At 39.0% G+C, this 21,168-nt stretch overlaps 2 protein-coding genes across 2 annotated transcripts; one reads left to right on the top strand and one right to left on the bottom strand.

Moving 5' to 3' along the window:
- Positions 1 to 215: 215 nt before the first annotated feature.
- Positions 216 to 15,089, top strand: adra1d (adrenoceptor alpha 1D). The gene is made up of 2 exons (XM_053480357.1): positions 216 to 1,455; positions 12,092 to 15,089. The coding sequence occupies exons 1-2, from the start codon at positions 537 to 539 to the stop codon at positions 12,637 to 12,639; spliced, it is 1,467 nt and encodes a 488-aa protein (XP_053336332.1). The 5' UTR covers positions 216 to 536; the 3' UTR covers positions 12,640 to 15,089.
- A 2,731-nt stretch (positions 15,090 to 17,820) lies between these two features.
- LOC128508745 (5-hydroxytryptamine receptor 4) lies at positions 17,821 to 18,894 on the bottom strand. Its single transcript, XM_053480210.1, has one exon. The coding sequence runs from the start codon at positions 18,892 to 18,894 to the stop codon at positions 17,821 to 17,823; it is 1,074 nt and encodes a 357-aa protein (XP_053336185.1).
- Positions 18,895 to 21,168: the final 2,274 nt, after the last annotated feature.

Below are 21,168 nucleotides of genomic sequence, written 5' to 3'. Positions count from 1 at the left end.
AATAAGTTTTTTTTATCTCTTTTTCTATTGAAGAAGAAGAAGAAAAAAAATAAATAACTTGGAATTGACAGTAATATATCATACTAATGCTCCAGCGCTCGAGTCCCTCTGCCGGTGCTGGTATGAAGTGCATGCTTGGTGCTGCGCGTCACTAATTTGGGAGGAGAACCTGTTCTCAGGGTGGAGTGCGCGCGCGGAACGCGAGGCACCAACAGCAGCAGCAGCAGCGCTGACAAACCTGACAAAACAGCACTCTACCTCAGATGACTCGGACCTGAGAGAGAGAGAGAGAGAGAGAGAGAGATTCCACTATGTATTTCAAACCGCTGAAAGTGTCACTTGAGTGAAGAAGAGAGAGAGAGATGGACTGATGGATGGATGGATGGATGGATGCGCATTTCTCTCTCTGCGCCATGGAGAAGGAGAGTGTGCTGCGCTTTAAAATGAATCTCCAAACCAGGGAAACACACGCGTAAACTTTTTTTTTTCTTCTTTTTTTCTTTCTTTTTTTTTTTTTTTCTTTATGGAGTTTGAAGATGCCTTGGTCTAATCCGAACCAGAGTGATGAGGCGTTCAACGTGTCGAGCTCCAACACCAGCGCGAACGCGTCGTGCGCCGGCACCGAGCTGGACGCGCAGGTCGTGGCGGTGGGGATCTTCCTGGCGGTCTTCATCCTGGCCGCGATCGTCGGGAACATTCTGGTCATCCTGTCCGTGCTGTGCAACAAGCACTTGCAGACGGTGACTAACTTCTTCATAGTCAACCTAGCCATCGCGGATCTGCTCCTCAGCGTGGTGGTGCTGCCCTTCTCCGCGTCCCTGGAGGTCTTCGGGTGCTGGGTGTTCGGACGCGTGTTCTGCAACATCTGGGCTGCCGTGGACGTGCTCTGCTGCACCGCGTCCATCCTCAGCCTGTGCGTCATCTCCATAGACAGATACATAGGAGTCAAACACTGCCTCAAATACCCCGCCATCATGACCGAGCGCAAAGCCGGAGTCATCCTGGTGCTCGTCTGGGTCTCCTCCGCGGTCATCTCGGTGGGGCCGCTTTTAGGCTGGAAGGAACCCCCGCCCTCGGACGAGAGCATCTGCAGCATCACCGAGGAGCCCGGCTACGCGCTCTTCTCCTCGCTCTTCTCCTTCTACCTCCCGCTCATGGTCATCCTCGTCATGTACTTTCGGGTGTACGTCGTGGCCCGGAGGACCACCAAGAGCCTGGAGGCAGGAGTCAAGCGGGAGAGGAACAAGTCCATGGAGGTGGTGCTGCGCATCCACTGCCGGAGCTCGCCGGAGGACGCCGGGCCGGGCTCGAAGAGCAAGACTCACCCGCTGCGCAGCTCGCTCTCCGTGCGCCTCATGAAGTTCTCCAGGGAGAAGAAAGCGGCCAAGACCCTCGCCATCGTGGTCGGGATGTTCATCGTCTGCTGGCTGCCCTTCTTCTTCGTCTTGCCTCTAGGTAGGTGATGTTTATCACGCGATCTTATCGCCTGCGCGTTCTGTGCGTAAAAGACACCATGCAGTGAGTATCCAACTGATCAAGCTGGTAAAGCAGAGCTGGGTAAAGGTTCCTGTAGCTTTGGAACTTTAAATTGCATTTATTTATTTAAATTTGTTTAAAAACTTCTCCATAATGTTTTGCATCTTTTTTTTTTATTAATAGGTTGTGCTCTGTTCTAATTAAGCACTTAAAATTATCTCTTAAAATCTGCTGTGTAAAGTTTTCTTTACTTTAACACTTGGATGGGAGTCTATTTATTTATTTATTTATTTATTTATCCTTTTTCTTTTGCAGCTTTTGATTTTTTTTCTGTACTAATTAAGCATTTAAAATTAACCATGTGTAACACTGTGTAAGGTTCCCTTTAGGTTTTATTTTATCCTTTGCATGGGAGTAAATTTATTTACTTATTTATTAATTTTTTTGCATCTTTTTATTATTAACTTTTGCTCTTTATTACTTAAGCACTTAAAATTAGCTCTTAAAATGAAAAGTTTGTAACATTAACACTTGGATGGGATTTATTTATTTATTTATTTATTATTAATTTATCTTTTTTTGCAGCTTTTGATTTTATTTATTTTTTGTTCTGTACTAATTAAGCATTTAAAATTAACCATGTGTAACACTGTGTAAGGTTCCCTTTAGGTCTTATTTTATCATTTGCATGGGAGTAAATTTATTTACTTTTTTTTTTTTTTGCATCTTTTTATTAATAAGTTTTGCTCTTTATTACTTAAGCACTTACAATTAGCTCTTAAAATGAAAAGTTTGTAACATCAACACTTGGATGGGATTTATTTATTTATTATATTTATTTATTTATTTTAACTTGTTATAAATTTGTTGGATCTTTTTATATATTTATTTTTTATTTTACTCTGTTAAGAAGTATTTTTTATTTTATTTTTTGGAAAAATAAAATAAATACAATGGTCACCATTGGCATTAATTGTGCCTAGTTAAACTGTAGATTTTCCTAGATAGATGGTTTATTTATTTATTTATTTATTTATTTATTATTATTATTATTATTATTATTATTATGTATTCATTAACAAAGATATTAAACAGCACACTCATGCACCAGTTGTGCTGTATTTAAATTCTTTTTAAAAATGCAAACATGCAATTTCCTTGCACCTTGCATGCTGCTTGTGAAATCCACACAGAACAAAATCAGCAGTGTTAAATAAACAGATAAAGAGTTAACAAGCGTGAGGCACTCGTTACAGTTCATTTAAGCCTCGTACATTTAAATTAAATTGATGTGGGCTTTGTGTAATTCCCCTGCACCATCTAAAACATACAGAAAAGGACACACGTGCCTATGGTCTATTAGACACCTGTAAATACATCAAGATCTATAAGAAGACTGAAGTCATGCATATGCTTTACACACGCGCGTTACTACTGTATAAATACCTAGAAGTATTGTGTATACATGTGCATGCATACTGAAGAAAAACAAAAACCAAAAAAGTTCCAGTTTTTAATCACGAGGGCTTGATGTCATGAGCATCACTTAAGCACCATAATTAGATCTTAAGAACTGCTGATACACCACACAGCTTTCACACTGGCTGTTCCTCAGAGAACGAAATGTTCCTGTTTTACTGACAGGTCTAAATGAATAAGAGAGAAAAGGTTTGCGCTTTACAGCTTGTACAGAAAAAGGAAATACATGGATTTTCATGTAAATAATCACATAATTCTTCAGTTCATGACCTTTTTGTGTGTTTTTTTTATTTCTCATGCGATTCATTTAAATTTCTGCGAAATTATATGACTTATATAATCTACATAAGTAGAAAATTGAAATGGTCTTTTCCTTCTATAACACATTACATGTCATATAGCTAAGCTGGATAGAAGTAGAACCTGTGTTTTGACAGCTAGAAACCATTACCGATAAGAATGCTTTAGAGTGTACCAAGGGGAAAAAGAGCTTGAAAGAAAAAGGTCTTAAAAAGGTCTTAAAAGGATCAATAATCTGGAGTTTGTATTCCAGGCATATTGTATGCAAAGGCCAAAAATGCTCTCTTTAGAAGCAAGGAACCTTGTACACTATTCAAAGAACCCTTGAGGAACATGGTTTCGTAACCAATAAATGTTATAAAAGGTAAAGCTCTAGACATCAATACTTGCTATACGGTTTAAAGGGCTTATAGATGGATGGATGGATGGATAGATAGATAGATAGATAGATAGATAGATAGATAGATAGATAGATAGATAGATGGATGGATGGATGGATGGATGGACATTCCAGATGCCCAGCAGCAATATTGACAGAGTACCACAGAGACATGTTGTTGATGTAATGGCAACCTGTATATCTTACATACAGACAGTAGACACAGGGTAATCTGAGAACTGACCAGAAGTTACTAGTGCAATGTTAAGAACAAAAAGCTGCAAGATATAATAAATCAATATAAATAAAGCCTCATAAGTCTTATCTCTCATTGTCTTGTCTCATCATCTACACCGCTTTATCCTGTATTCAGGGTGGCGGGGGGCCTAAGGAGACTTAGGGCACAAAGTGGGGTATACCTTGGATAGGGTGCTAATCCATCGCAGGGCGCACACATACAGTACTCACACACTACGGGCAATTTGGGAATGCCAATCAGCCTAATCTGCATGTCTTTAAACTGTGGGAGGAAACCGGAGTACTCGGGGGTAACCCACCAAGCATGGGTAGAACATGCAAATTCCACGCACACAAAGGCGGGAATCGAAGCTGGAGGTGCAAGGTGACAGTGCTAACCACTATAAGTCGCAAGTAGTAATCATTTTAATAAGGCATAAATGATTTATACTACATATTAATTCTGTCATAATGGTGGGACCGCTATGTTTTTTTGTTTATTTGTTTGTTTGCAGAATCTTCTCCCTCTCTAGAAAGCATTGCAAATACAACAATCCAAGGAGACTTGAGTTCCTCTAGCAGGTCTTGCATTAAACTGAAGACCTAGATAGATGTGGATGAAGGGTTCTTTGCTTGATTTATTAGTGAAATGTCTTGTCACAACGGCTGGTCGTTGTTTTATATAGAACTCTACAACAGAACAATTTTCATGTAGAACTCTTGTGAAAAAACTACGAATCATTAACTAGCTAGTGCAGTGGTTACCACTGGCACCCTGCACCTCCAGGAGTGAGGGTTCAAGTCTGGCCTTGGGTGTATTGGTGTGGGGTTTAATTAAGGTGTTGGACTACTAACTGAAAGGTCCCAGGTTCAAACTCCAGCACCAACAAGTTGCCACTGTTGGATCCTCATGTAAGGCCATCAACCATTAACTGCTCAGGTGTATAATGAGACAAAAAATGTAAGTTGCTCTGGATAAGTGCATCTACAAAATAAACATCTCCCCGTTCTTGGTTGGTTTCCTCCGGGTAATCCAGTTTCCTCCCACAGTCCAAAGACATGCAGATTAGTCTAATTGCCATTTTCATATTGTCCATAGTGTTGAATGCTTGTGCCCTGTGATGGATTTGCCCTCTTCTGGATTGGTATCCAGCCTAGTGCCCTGAGATATCCCCTGGGATAGTTTCCTGGCCCCCTGTGACTCAGTATAGGCTAAGCTCTATAGACAATGAGTGAAAAAGAGACTGTAGGGTAGCACATTACCATTATGGACCAGACTGCTAAGCATTTGTAAAAGAACAAAGTTGATCATTTTGGACAAGTTCTTCTTGTACTAGTGCATTGTCTGTATGATTCTTTGGCTACAGCTTTCTATTTAGCATTCCCTGTGTTTTGGTAACTGATTGACAGCTCTAAGCTCATGCATCCAAAAATAAATACGTCTAGTCAAGTAGAAACAGATGACAGTAACCAGGAAGGCTGATCTGTAAAAGTATTTGATTTATTGTATGAAGGAAATGAAAAACACCTTTATACGCCTAAGCGTTCTCAAATGTTGCATAACTAACAGCATGACAGTCAGGACTAATTACAGTAAGTTACACCTGGTCATGATGTAACCCTCCGTCTTGTATTTCATCCCTGAGAGATTTAGAGATTTCTGCATGGGGTTAGCATTAATTAATCAAGGTTAAATTATTTTTTTATGCATCGGAAGTGGAAATCATCTAAAGGGTGAAGGAGCAAAAGCCAAGGTACCGTTCACACAACACATCAAGTTAGCCGCGGGTTATATAATTAAACTCTGTTTACAATGGAGAGTACTAATTAAAAAGAGGCTGGTTTAAAAATTAAATCAAGTAAGAAGATTTCTGAAGTGCATAGGAAAATGTCTTGATTAACACTAAATGGATAATGTTTTTTTTTTTGTCTCCCTTTTTATAGTTCTAACAAGACAAGCAAAGTTCTGCGTTTTAATTTTATTTCAATCGAGTTGGTCTTCTTTGGCCAGTGGTGCATTTTCCACATGCATGCCCCATAATTATCCCCATGGCTGCTAGTTTTTTACTCTCGTTCCATACAAGCCCAAGCTGATAGCATCTCAGGGTGAGGTCTGTGCAAACAGCGTGGTAGAAATTCCACATTAATGCAGACTGGAGACCATACCAGCTAACGCTGTTCCATTGCCAGAGGTTAACATTTTGCTGATGGAGATTTGCCAATAAATATGCCAACTCTATTCCCACATGACCTGCTTTGTATTTTGCCATAGTCATATTGAGTTGAACAAGGCAGGCGAGACAAACACACACACGCACATTCTCAAGAGCCTCAGGCAAAGAAAGAGAGAAAGTGTGGAGGCCAAAATAAGCTAAATTTATTCACTTGGTTTTGTCTGAGGATTTAATGAAGCATTTATTTCTCCTTTTTTATATATACACAAAAGACTTATTTGGTAGAATTCAGTTGATTTAAGGAAACCATTGTTTAGGGTTCATTCATTGGAGCTTCAAGATCTCAGTGATCCCTTTGAGGTGTGCACTGGGATTGGGCCTATGTGGGCCTAGATGAAAAAATGTCAGGGGTGGCCAGATATAACATTAATGAAAAAAAAAAGTTTTAAGGAGAGCATTGTTTGGGTTCATCATTGGAGCTTAAAGATCACAGTGATCTCTTTGGGGTTGTCGTTGGGGTTGGGCTGCCATGGGGCCGAATAAAAAAGTTGCAGGAGTGGTCAGGTTTTACATTCATGCAAAAAGAAACATTAAAAGTGTGTGCAAGAGCAGGTGGGATTGGACGAGAGTGGGTTTCAGGGAGGATGGGGTTTTCATTGGCAACATGAGCACAGTTCCTCGTTATTTAGTGCTGAAAAGGGTGTGATTAGTCAGGAGTGTCTGTAGGAGAGAGTTGGTCAGATGTTTATAGAAGATAGGGTGGAAATGGCCAGGAGTGTTTGCAGAAGTAGGGGGATTAGTCTGGAGTGTTTAAAGGAGAGGGTGGTATTGGTCAGAAGTGTCTAGAGTAGAGGGTGGGATTGGTCAAGAGCATTTAGAGGAGAGGGTGGGATTGGTCAAGAGCATTTAGAGTAGAGGGTGGGGTTGGTCAGGAGTTTCTGTAGGGAGGTATTGGTCAAGTGTGTTTGCAGGAATGGCTGGAATTGGTCGAGAGTATGTTTGGGAGCAGGTGGAATCAGATAACTCCTTCAGGAAAGCAAACACACCTGTTGCATGTCCATTGGAAACCAAACCATTTCTGTTTTCTATACGGCCATATAGCATATAGCCATATCAGCATATAACTAATTGTCCAATTTCCAGGGTTCTTCACAGGTTCTTTAGGTATTTATTGCTTATTAACTAAATAGAAAAACCTAATGGTTGGCTTTAAAACAGAAACACTAGGAATTCACACAGAAAGATGACCAATGACTTTGTAAGTGTTTTAGATTTAACCTTGTTGTCCAATGTAAGCTTTTGTAGGGTTCTAAATAAACGTGTTGTGAAGATCATGGAAATCATGATTACTCCCCACACTATTTTGATAATGAAAATAACAAAAAAGATAATGGATTCAATAGATACAATAGATTCAGCAAATTAAAATTAAAATGAAAACCAAACATTTTTTTTCTGTGTAAAAGAGTTTTAATATGACAGTAAAATGAAGATACTGTATTTCTATGTGACACAATAAATGTCAACCGTGAGTGCTTACATTGACTAATAAACATTGTGACTATAAGTGAGTGTGGCCTAATATGCCAATAAGCATTAATTTGTAGCCACAATCATAAACTCTAGGCTAGGTAGCATTTCTTTTAGCATACTAAGTTTACTTTTCTTATAGTGCTAGAATTCGGGTGCAATCGTTTTCTTTTCCTTTCTTAGGTTAGCTTTTACATATACAGTATGCTAGGTAAATTTTTACTTTGTAGACTAGCTTCCTACAATATTTTGCTTGCTATTTTTGATTTGATATTTTTAGATTTCATTTATTTGCTAAGTTAGCTTGCACTAAATTCACTTAGCATTTGTGATCATTTTGCTCACTAGTTTAATTTTAGTAGTCAGTTTAGCTTTTACTCTGCAGAATAACTTGGTTACTAGTTTTTGTTTCATTAGTATTTTTTTACCTAGCTTTACTGGTGGACAAAAAACAAACTGATAATCTACATAAAAACATTGAAAAGTGGTCAGTCTGTGTATACAATATGGTCCACAGATTATAAGAGCATCATTAGCCTGATTGGAATGAATACACATACAGTAAGTCTCCTACATTCAAACAATTTCTGTTCAGAGAGCTCGTTCGCAAGTTCAATTTGTTCGTAAGTCCAACAAACATTGTCTAGGTATTAGGATACTTACACAATTAACTACACACAGTATAAAACTAACATGTTCCATGATCTTGCCTTGTCCTTTAGAATCATGCTGATGGTTGAATGAATCATGTTAAAAGAATGAGCGATGTCTGTCATCTTTTTACTTTGCTCCATTTTCCCAATTATTTTCAGTTTTGTCTCCATCGTTATTGCTTGGAGCTTCTTAGTGGTACCAACTTCAGTGCCGCTGCTTTAATGCTTGCTTCCGGACATCCTGGTCTTGTACTGCACTTGCACAGGATGCATGCTACAAGCATGAGATTGAACATGCGGGAACGGATCTGTATCTTTAAAAGTTTGTAACTCGAATGTTCGTATGTAGGGGATTTATTGTATTTTGGATCTAAAGTCAAAATAATATGTTCATTTGTTTCTCCTGAATCATCAGTTTATGTGATGTTTAAGCTATGTTAATATTCTGGTCTATGCTTACCAAGTCGAACAGACAAGCTGCTAAAGACCAGAACAAAGTGCACAATGTGTCCAGTGGAACAGGGACTGGGATGCCATGCTGATACTTTATTACAGTCTCACAACTGTTTTTTTGTAAGTAATGTGTTTTTATTTTTTTCATACCACTGAGAACACCCCACTGTGAAGGGGAATTTATAAAAATTTCATGCCAAGGGAAATAATTAAATCAGGCCATGGCCAAACTTAACTTAAGGCTGTTTGTCAATATTTTGTGAAGATTCTAAAAGATGCATGAAAAACATAATGCCGTCGTGTTTCCGTAACAGAACAAATAGAACCAACGCAATCTTTAACAGTGATGTTTATTCAGATCGACTTCCCACCCAAATAAAGTTGTTTGTGTTTAGTATGTACTGTAACTCAGAACAATAAAAAAAAAATAATAACAATAATAAACAAGCAAATAGTACAAATGAATTGATCTGCTTTTTCTTAATATGTCTTACTGGTTCCCAACTGTAATTAGTAAAAATAACTAAATGAATAAATAAGCTAATGGAACATTCTCAAGCCTAAAATTTGAAAAATAAATAAATAAATAAAGCCTAGAAATTAATTAGACTTTTAAATATATTTTTTATAATAATCAACACGCGCACACTAAAACTAAAAAATTAAATTTTTATATTGCTTTTTTTCTTTTCTTTCCAATCAGACTATAATTTTAAAACATTATTTTCCAAACACATTTTTAATTATATTTATCGTTTGTAAAATAATTGTAATATTTTTTTTCATTCATGTACATGTTATAATATAGGTTTACAAACATCTCCTCTTCACATCAGTGTTTTGATGTATCCATATAGGTGTTTATTATGATTATTGCTCTCTAAAGCAGAACCATTGTTGTTAGGGTTTATGATTTCCATGTTTACAAATTATTTGCTTTAAGTATCATTTTTCCATCCTGGCTCAAGCACCTTATCACAGACTGCTGGTGTTACATTTGACAGAATCTTCTATCACTTGCAGCTTGGGAGTATAAAATTCAGAAAAGTGAGATGAAAATCAGTGTTGAGGAATGTGCCCATGTGAACAGACCTCTAATAAGAAAAACAGGACCCTTTTTTAATGTGTCTGGTGAGGTGCTAGATGTTGATTTATGCAAGGTTATAGTCCTTAAAAAAATACCAGAAAAGAAACTGAGCAGGACATACAAGAAGGTAATAGAGACCTGTAGTTCTATAATAAAATGTATTCTATGTTATTATGGCAGGCTGGATTGTTGGTCGGTCTGGGGTCGTACTGTTTCAGAGAGAAATAACTAAGATTTTTAAAAGTTCCCCTTTGCTACCGTTAACAAATTTATAGCCCAGTTTACAGAAAAGGGTCAATCTGGTCGACTTGAGCCATCTGAAAGATGTGCTGTTTGGAGATCTCTCGAGGGTAAGCCTGTCGTTCTCTGCCTAGGCCAGCTACCTCTCTTGAAAGGAAGTCAACAAATGATTAATTATGTAATAAAAAGCTTAACCTTACTCGCTTAACAAACATGTAAGACATTTTGGTTCGTCCTTTGTAATCATAGTTTTAACATGCACCGTTGGAGCCATTAGTGCCTGGTGTGTTTCTGAAGCTCTCAGCCTTGCTCCTGGGGAATCCTATCTCCTATGCAAACAAATCCCCTTATCCAGAAGCTTTGATAAGATACCTTGGTGATTTTGACAGTAAAAAAAAAAATAAATGTTGCCTTTAAGGAAAAATGCTGTGCCACTCTGTCGCTTTTAGATCTTTATTCTGAGATTCACCAACTGCACAAATGGCCACATTAAAGGAAGGACCTCACAATAATTATGCCTTAATTAAGGCCGTTTTTCGCCCCCTGATCAATGAAATAGAAGCAAGACTACATGTGTGATTTAAGAACAGCCCATTTGAAGGATTTATAAACCTCAGGCATTGATAGGGGAGTGACCCTGACCTCTTGTAATACTCCGAATGACTGCCCTTCCTTCTTATGCAAAGGGCACGAGGCCAGGTGGTGATAGAGCAGCTAGCCAAAGTGCACTAAACTGAAATGCTAACTCTGTGAGTATATATGTGGTGAGTGAGTGAGTGTGAGCAAGACTTGAATAGAGATGAAGCATGAAAGGAGGGGTGAGAACGACAGAGGCCAAGTGAAAGCTGAGAGAATCTACAAACTTGATGCAGATCCCAGTTCAGAGAATTCCGCTGCTCTCAAATGAGCAGCCTATTATTATATTGATTTTATTAGTGCACAGCACCAACCCAGTCCATTTCACTAATAAATTGAAACGCTGGTATCAAATGAAGGGAATTTGCCTTTTTATATGGTGCATCGAATGGGCAATATGTTCCAGACTGTTAGCTTCTACTATTAGCCAGCCATGTAAATAGGTAAATTGGCTATTTTCATTTGGCAAAGCATGCTATATTATACACTACAGTGTTGTTGTTGAAGCTACATACAGTAAAGAAGCCATACCTTCAATACCACATGGCTTTAACATGTTAATACTGATTATCAATTCTATCCTTTATATAGACCCAAATGTCCTCATATGAGGACAAGACATTTTCACGTAATGTCACTGTTATAAGTATAGTTTTTTGCCAAATGCCTTCCTGGTTGAAGCCTTTAATATAAAGGCAAACTGGTAACCTGATCATGGCCACCCAAGGCTCACCCATGCCATCCCGTCTGGTCCAATCCCAAAAAAAATACAGTGCAGCACAGATTTTTAAAAAAAAGCCATAACAGAAAGGCACAAGAACACCAGAATCTGCCATGCATGGGGTCCATTAAGCAAAGATCCAAAGGCCATCACCCCAGCATCCAAACTCCCAACATTTAATGGATTGAGCTCCATGGCATGCAGCGGGTCAAACAAGTCTGATCCATGAAGGCCCTACAGTACCAAACAAACCACAGCATCCAAAGGATCTGCTTCTAACTTCCTGGTGTGCCAGATACCACAGCACACATCTAAAGGCTCTACGGAGCCAAACTCAGAGAGGCCAGAGCTGCCCTGGTGGCACAATTGGAACGCTAAACCTCGGTCATTTTTATGTTAATTTTGTTTGATATTTAAAACTATGCAGTCAGATGGAAATCTGAAAAAAAAACTGCATGTTATGATGTAATAACAACGTAAACATGTTGTGAAATAATAAACATATGCTGTTTCTATAAACATGTACATGACGATTGTATGTAAAGTTAATGTGATGATACACTGAATGCTTTTGAGCTTATCCCGCACTTACTCCTCCAATCCCGGGACTGACAGCAAATCCACAATAACGACAGTGAATGTATCAATGAACTGACAACATGAATTCTAAATATGTAAAAAATTTATTCATTCTTTTCCCTTCTCTTTTTCTGTTTCCAACCCCAGGATCTTTCTTCCCTGCCCTGAAACCCTCAGACATGGTGTTTAAAGTTATCTTCTGGCTGGGTTACTTCAACAGCTGCATCAACCCGGTTATCTATCCCTGCTCTAGTAAGGAATTTCAGCGCGCCTTTACCCGCATCCTCCGCTGCCAGTGCCGCCGTCGACGCCGGAGCTTACGCCGCTTCTATGACCAGCGCTGGCGCACGGCCCTCAGGGCCCCAGACCCCCGCGGAGACTATCAGCCTGGTTTCTCCCTCCCCGATTCCTGCAGCAGCTCGATTTTCTCATGTCGGAGCAAAGGCCGCTCTCTGAACCTGAAAAGCTGGAGCTTCTTCCCTCCCTTGCAGAAGTCTTCCTTCCATTTAAAGGAGAAGATGAACAACTTGTCTAATAAGATCAAAAGCGGTGCTGGGAAGAGTTCAATTCCCTCGCTAGATAGGACTGAGATCGATACGGTGGCCATGGGGATCTACAGCGAGTGCACCGAGCCAAGCGGGTATCAGATATACGATCTGACGGAATGTTATGGCTTGAAGGAGACAGATATCTAAACAGAGACATTCTCATTTCGCTAATGCCTGGTGACAAGTCCTTCAGAGACGGACACAAAACAGGCTATTTGTCAAAGCACAAGATGTACAAATCAAGATCAAGACAAGGAAATGTTTTTTGTTTTTTGTTTTTTTAAGACAAGGACAGACATTTATTTTCACAGGGGTAATTTAAGCATCGACTTTGAGACGTAAACAAAAAAAGGTGCAAATGTTTGATATTTTCCCTGTAAAACTACTGCTTTACTCCAGACACAACAAGTGCCGTCAGATGGCATATGAACAGACTGTGCACTCTGTAAATCGATGTGGCCTTTTAAAGTCACCCAAAACTTTTTAAACAAGAATGAAATCTACAGAAAATAGCTCAGCAGGACCCTTAACATTGGATGTTGTTGTAATTCGGTTGTAACAATGTTGTGATGTTGTTCAACAGCCTAGAGAATCCTCGGACAACCTTGTTTTTTGAAAGTCAGAACGAATGTTCAAAATGACGTTGAGATAACATTGAAAGGTATGATTCAAATTGCACAATGCCCATAAAACCTCAAAACGATGAAGTTATAACAATTATTTGGAGCATTTATGCCAATTAGCATCCATTTGCACAACATCTGACCACATTCACGGTCCCTTGAGTTTCCAGCAGGGATTATAATTCTGGCCGGAGATTAGGACAGATACAACTGCTTCCCACACACAGCGTGTGTATATCTCATGTCACACATCACTTAGTTTAGTTATGTTACGTCTCTCTTTCATTGTTTTTCAGAAATATCACCAGCTTTGCTTACAGATCTTTGTTGTTATGTATGGACATTTACACGTTTTAACAGCATGCCCGGTGGCACGGTGGCTTAGTGGTTAGCACTGTCACTTTAAACCTTCAGGGTCCAGCTTCGATTCCCAGGCCCGGTTCAATTCCCACCTTTGTGCGCATGGAGTTTGCATGTTCTCCCTGTGCTTGGTGGGTTTCCTCCCACAGTCCAAAGACATGCAGGTTATACCTAGTAGTATGAGTGTGTATGTGTGTATGTGTATGTGAGAGTGCCCTGCAATGGAAATGGATTGGCACCCTGTACAGGTTGTACTCTAGGGTGTACCCCAGGGTGTACCACCTTGTGCCCTAAGTCTCCTAGGATAGGCTCCAGGCCCTTCTGCAACCCTGTAAACAGGATAAAGTGGTTCAGAAGATGCCCCCTAGTGGTCAAGTGGTAAGCATGCAGTCCTCTCACTTGGTATTGGATTGCCTTATGAAGTCATATTTGCACTATTGGGGCATTCATTCGACGTTATCTCATCGTCTTTACATCAATTTGATTCTAACTTTCAGCTACTTTGTCACAAAATAGGTTGTAACATTTCCAAATTAACATCATCACAATGTTTTGACAACTAAAAAACCCTGCCGGAAGAGGTGCTATCCTAGCCACAAAAATCAAGAATCCTGACCAGGAAGTTGAGATTATATAGATATTTAAACTACTCTGTCTTGCTGTTATGGGAAATAAATCAGTTTCTGTAATGAATGTTCATCATATCAATCTAAATAGCTGCTCATGAAACCACAAAGTTTAAACTCCTTAATCATGAACAAATATTTTTACACTGGTAACTCCTTCCATAAAGGTTTCCATAATTGCTTCTGCCCAATGGCTTTAAGTCACGAAATAACGTAAGCTCATTTTTTTCTACTGTGAAATTGTCTTTCTTTTGTTTGGTTCCCGAAAAGAAATTGGTCGAATTTGGTACAGTTCAGTACTTCAAATGGTGTCAGAAGATAAAATTAAGCAGTTAGGGTTTGTTGAAGCATCTTTTTTTTTTTGAGTTCAGCCAATTAGTAGCTTTGGACATACTTTGCTTGAAATTTACTTTAAACTAATTAGCAGCACAAATGTTCATGCAGGATTTGAAATATAGTTTTTTTCAGTATTTATTTTAATGTTGTTGTTTTTTTCACCTTGATGGGATTGAAATTGTTGCTAAATAAACGCACAGATACATCCGTCCATGTGTGTGTGGACGGGCTTTAACCACTGTCTTTCAACAGGCGGAAATAAAGTCTAAACCTAAAAAAAAAAAAAAAAATGTGAATATTTTATAAAGTTTAGGGTGACTTTAAAAGACGGTCACAAGAGCTACCTATAACTGTGAGACATCTGAGGACCTGGGAACTCCCCCTGTGGTACCGCTTGTTATTTATGTACTGACATGCCAAGACGTACTGTGGCGTTTACATACTGTATGTCGAGTGCTTATGGTTTAATGAAAAACAGATTATTATTTAAGTGGAAAACAGCACACAACTTTAATATGAAGGTTTTCCTTTAAATCCTTTAAATAAAAAGAATGTTTCATGTGAATTCCTGCTCTGAATTCATTTGTATTCACAGATGTGACGTCCATCCATGTCCGATGTAACGTGAAAAATAAATCGGATTGAAATAAAGCATTTGATTTGATTGTTTTTTGATTCTCTGTATTTTGCAGCTTTAGAGTTTTGGTGCCTCTGCACAGCAGACTTCAGGGAAAAAAGGGGGGGAAAGGGGGGAAAGGGCATAATGTGGTAAGTTAAGGCCAGGTCTGGGATCAGGAGCCATCGATCTATGCCAAGCAGTGCCATATGACATACCAGAGTGAACCGTCATGACGTTGTAATCCAAACTGAGCTTAATTTTAGATTTCTATCAGCTTACTGTAAATGGGTTTCTTCGCTCTCACCTGAAAAGTAACCGGAAAAATTCTTCTGAACGAACGTCTCTCTCCATTTCAGAAACGCTGAGTGTTTGGTATAATTATGATGTATGCGAGCCTGTTTGCGCCTGGTCAGGTCGACGTGTTGAGTCTCAGCCAAGGAAAATGCAGATGGAATCAAATAATCACATAAAGTGTTTTCTGAAATTAAGTGGGATGTCATCACCTTATGTGCTAACATGACAGAGTTCTGAGAATTAGCTCAGAGAGAGAAAAAGAAAAGAAAAAAAAAACAACAACGAACGGCATGCCTGATGGTCCAAGTCATCACAAAGACTTCCTGTTGTGGAGGGTTTAGAACCAGAGAATGTCATGCTCTCATAGCAAGGATGGGGGTGAGAACTTTGGGCTTAAACTAGCTGCAAAAACATTTAAACATTTTACATAGAACTCTCTCTCTCTTTCTTTCTATCGCTATCAGGCTAGACTCACTGGTGCCAGTCCTCCGTCCGGTACGACTTGCTCCAGACTAATTATATAATGCAAACATAACCATATTTCACATTTCTATTTCTGCACAAATCTTTTTCTCTTGTGTTTTTATTATTATTATCATTAGTAGTAGTGGTAGTGGTATTTACAGCATTTTTTTCATTATTATTTAAGCATCTCGTGATGTATTTTGTACAGCTACGTTTTTTATTTATCTATTTATTTAGTTATCTATTTCATATTTTGTTCTAATCTTTTATAGCTATATTTTCTATAACCAAAGTTTTTCAATTTTTTGTTCTTATTTCACTTTTTTCTTATTGATAATCTTGTTTTTTAATGTGACAAATAATGTGACTGCACAGCTGAAAGATATGAGAGAGAATCAGGTTCCTCAAGTGTATCCCAAAATAAGCCAAGGATAAATCAGTTACTTATTTATTGCAATTGCACAATAATTTATTTATTATCACTAACTCACTTACAGTCCATGCTCTGGTGGCCAAATGTAATAAAAACAAAAGTAAAATATATATATTTTTAATTTCTATGCTTCAATGCATATTCTTATTATATGCAATGAAGTTGCTATACAACAATCAGTATTTAGTATAAAGTCCTTTATTTATCAAAACCAACTGGATTCACCTAGGTATAGAGTCAAAAAGACGTCTGTGGCACTCTGGTGTCCCTTGTTCAATTCATGACTGCTTGATTTCTTCCTGAAGATCATGTACAGAAGACAGTTTCTTGGCATCTACTGCCTTCTTCATAATAGTTTAATAGTTTTCTATTGGGTTTAGGTATGGAGATGACCCAGGCCATGCCTCCAGAACCTGAATGCTGTTGTCACACAGCCAGTTTTGACTAGTTTTTCCGCTTTACAGCCAGATAGGCTCAAACTATAAATTACTGAAATTATATGTTTTATGCACAGAGAGAACTATAATATATTCCATATGTTGTCTTAATGCTTTTCGCTACCTAGTAATTTCCTTACACTTTGCATTTCCTTACTAATCTATCAATACTTCAATATATAAATAAATTAGTTTCACTCTAAGGAAATGTAATGTTAGTGAGAAATTGAAATGAACAAAAATTGACTAGACTCGTTTATTTCAACAGCAAACACAAACAGTGAGTGTTTTACATTTGTACAGGAAATGAGGTGCATGCGACTGCATTCGCATCCTGTTCTTCATTTCCATAGTTTCTATCTATAAAGAAAGGTTTCTGTGTCTGCAATTGGGCCTTAGTCTGAAAAATAAAATGCAGTGAAATAATTATCTATTAAAGGGATGTACGGAGTAAATAAATAAGAAGGGAAAATGGCAGGGTAAAGAACCATCCTATGTATTATATATTAAAAAAAATTTATAGTATAAAAATATATAATTTTAAATAACTGCGATGTTGAATTATGAAATAAATATAAATTTAGAAAGCATTCCCCCTACCTCCTTAGGATCAGTACACTATTAGCTTTGGCATGCTATGCTATAAATGCTACGCTAATACACTACACTGTAACTTTGAGTCTGCGGAAATAAGACATCTGTGCATCAACATTGAGGTATTGATGTTTCACATCTATAGGTTAAACGTGTCCTGAACGTATTGTTAGCATATACTGTACAGTAGCTGGGTAACTTATAGTAAACTAGCTTGAACTTTTCACAGGGTTTAGGATCAAAGTCTTGATTTGCATTATCAGTATTCAACACAAGATTCTGTCCCAAACACAAATTGTTTCTCCAAGGCTACCTCAAGCTTTATCGGTTTGCAAAGTGGTCTACACTGGTCCTGCAAAAATGATCTGCAGAATTGCACTTCAGTGGTGGGACTCAAGTTTAACTTTCAGAACTATCAAGTGGCCATTGTTGGTTCCCTGAACAAGGTGATTAACCTTCATCTGCACAGGTCAACTGCAGGTCACGTTACAACCCAACATTTACCCAATGACCATACAAGCTGCAGGGGAGACCACATGCCCTATTGTTTCTCTGTGCGCTCATTTGTATCCTTTTTAGAGTGAGAGAGGTCCATGCTTGGGGCTGATCCAGGCATACATATCCTGCAGCCCATGATCATTAGGAAAGCCCTACGGAAGGACCTGTTGAAGAAACCATAGAGGAAAGGATTCAGGGAGGAGTTCACATACCCCAACCAGAGGAATACATCCCATACCACACTTGTTGTTCTGTACTCAATAAAGGGATCCACAATGTTCACAGTGAAGAAGGGTAGCCAGAAGAGGACAAAGACACCCATGATGATCCCAAGGGTTTTTGCTGCCTTCCTCTCTCTCCTCAAGTAGTTGCGGTGCTTCTGTTTCTTGCTGGAACTCTTGTCAACACCAGTTGCCATCTGAGCCTCCAGAGCACTTATCTGCATAGCTTGTCGCTTGGCCGCTTTGTAAATTTTCCAGTAAGCAACCAGCATGGTGGCCATTGGAAGGTAAAACGCCACCAGTGAACCTATTATGGCATAGACACGGTTTACCAGAAGGATGCACACATTCTCAGGCAAGGGTACCTCCACGCCAATCTCATGTAGCCCCAGGAGGATGGGACCAAAGGAGATAAGCAGTGGAACAGCCCAACATATGACAATTAGCAGAACCACGCGACTACGGGACATCTTGAAGGAGTAGACCAACGGATTGCAGACGGCATAGTATCGATCAAAAGCGATGCAACTTAGGTGGAAGATGGAAGCTGTGCAGAGCATAACATCCAGGCTGGAATGCAGTTGACAGAATGTTTTCCCAAAGTTCCAGCAACCTTCAACAGTTCGTACCATGCTGTAAGGCATGACCACCAAGCCCACCAGGAAGTCAGCCACTGCTAATGACATGACAAATGAGTTTGTGTGAGAGCGGAGCTGTTTGAAATAAGCAATAGCCAGCACGACTAGAAAGTTTCCAACCACTGTGCAGAAGATTCCAATGATTATGAAGCTGTACAGAGCAACTCTGAGACTTGGGCTCCTTGCTTTGGCACACGTTTCCAAATCACCGACCAGTGAGTCATTACTGCCGTCTAACCAATCTGATCCATTCGCCATGACTGATGAAGATCTATAGGGACAAAAAAAGAAGAAAAACACATAAACATGAGTTGCATCATTTGCAGCAAAGTACAGGACTCATTGCTAGATCACAAGTACTTGATAAGTACTCTCTTTAACCATGCTTGGGTGTATTTATTTCAAGAATCCCCAGTTAATTTTAGGCTCTGCCACTCCTGATTCCTGATTGCATTGCTACTAATCTTGGCAATAATCATTCCCGTGAAAGAAAGCAGGCATTTGGAAGTTTACACAGGGTGACACAAGCCTACAAAATATGAGCAATCTGTGCAAAGTCTGATTATGGCAGGCTCAACAACCAAACAAATGTCACTCAACCACTCAAGCATTCTTGCACTGCAATGCTGCTGGTGTGCCAAAAACAACAGAAAAAAATTAACCTATTTCAAAGACTGAATGTAGTTCCTGCAAACAGCCCAAGTAAAACCATCTGGGTTACTTCAAAGGGGAAAATACCAATTTGTCCTCATGATTGATCAAAATTAAATTATCAGGTAAAATGAGCAAGCCCAAAGATCGGTTCCTTGTGAACAAGGTTGCCAGGTCTTAGACCAATTACCTTTTAAAATATAGGCATAATTTTTTTGCGCTATTATGTCTGAAAATAGCGCAAAACACCATGCTAATTTATTCAGAGCAAGGCGTCACAAAGCAAAGTTCCAAGTTTGCAACTGCACAGGGTCTCACGCCCTTTGGGGCCTCAGGTCTGGCCTGTAACCCAGATGAATTTTTTTTAACACAATTTTATTACTTCTTTAGTAATGGTGCTTATAAATTCATGTGCTTTAATGCATAATCAATGACACATAAAAAATAAAACTTTTTTTTGTTTTTTTTTCCCCCAATAATGTGTGATTACATTTGGTTGGCTGCACATTGCTAGCAAGAAGTCGAGTAAGGTTTTTTGAATTTAAAGATAATAATACTGTAACAACAACAACAACAGGCAAACTATGCAAACATCTGTGTGGACTTGCTTGAAACCTATCCCAGGGGAATTGCAGTAACACTGACCAGAATAAAGTGCATAATTAAGTTGCGAAGTGACCTAAACCTGGCGGCATGGTGGTGTAGTGGTTAGCACTGTCGCCTTGCACCTCCAGGGTATGGGTTCGATTCCCACCAGGCACGATTCCCGTCTCTGTGTGCATGGAGTTTGCATGTTCTCCCCGTGCTTGGTGGGTTTCCTCCCATATTCCAAAAACATGTAGGTAAGGTTAATTGATGTTCCCAAATTGCCCGTAGTGTGTGAATGGGTGTGTGTGTGCCCTGCGATGGATTGGCACCCTGTCCATGGTGTGCCCTAAGTCTCCTGGGATAGGCTCCAGGTCGCCGTGACCCTGAATACAGGATAAAGCGGTATAGGAGATGAGTGGGTGAGTGAACTAAACCTGATAGTTGTCAGACATTTTTGACTAAAAGAACTGAAAATAAAATAAAATGAATAGATTCCAAGATATATTGTGATTCTGTTGTTGATAGACTTTTTGATTGAAATGCAGTTTCTGACCAGTTAGGTTAAATGATTTAGGTCAATAATTTCCAATTTCATTTAAAAACTAAAAGAAGCTACTGTAAACTGTATGTAAATATCAACCACAATTTACTGTCCACGTGTTTTAAAAGTATTTGATTTAAAAACTCGCACTTGATAAAGTTCTATGAGGGTTTTTCAAGTCAAACTGGGGCTTGTGGTGAAGTTTCTAGTGAACGAAGGCGTTAAAGCGGTTGACATTTACTAAAGGCTTCAAGCACAGTAGGGTGATGAGATTCTCAGCGGCAGTATCACATTTAAACAGTGCAAACATTTTAAAGAGGTCCGTACATCTGCGAATGAAGATCCCAGCTGAGGTGGCTCAGAGCACCTGCAATTGTGAATTTTATTGAAGTGGAAAACCGACAGGTAACTTGTCACCACACCTGCAAAAGAGATGCATCTGTCTGTTGGATCTGTCCACAGAATCATTCACCAACACCACTTGTACATTACAGGAACACGGCTGGGATTGATTTCCACATCCTCTGTACAAACCTTGACCTCACTCCAAGACGTTTCCACATGTAAAGTAGGAGTTCCTGGGAGGCCATGAATCAGCTTGTAAATCTCTTTGGAATGATAAGCGAAAATGTGACAAGCCAAGTCAGGCTAGTTTATCAAATTAAATATTTGAGTCATTAAAACTTGTTAAAAAAGTTTTTAAAAAATGGTAAATTTACTTGTTTTCATCCCTAAAGCTTTCAATCAGACCA

Source organism: Clarias gariepinus, chromosome 20 (assembly GCF_024256425.1).
Source record: "Clarias gariepinus isolate MV-2021 ecotype Netherlands chromosome 20, CGAR_prim_01v2, whole genome shotgun sequence".
NCBI classification, from domain to species: domain Eukaryota; kingdom Metazoa; phylum Chordata; class Actinopteri; order Siluriformes; family Clariidae; genus Clarias; species Clarias gariepinus.
This window is presented reverse-complemented; position numbering and strand designations above follow the sequence as displayed.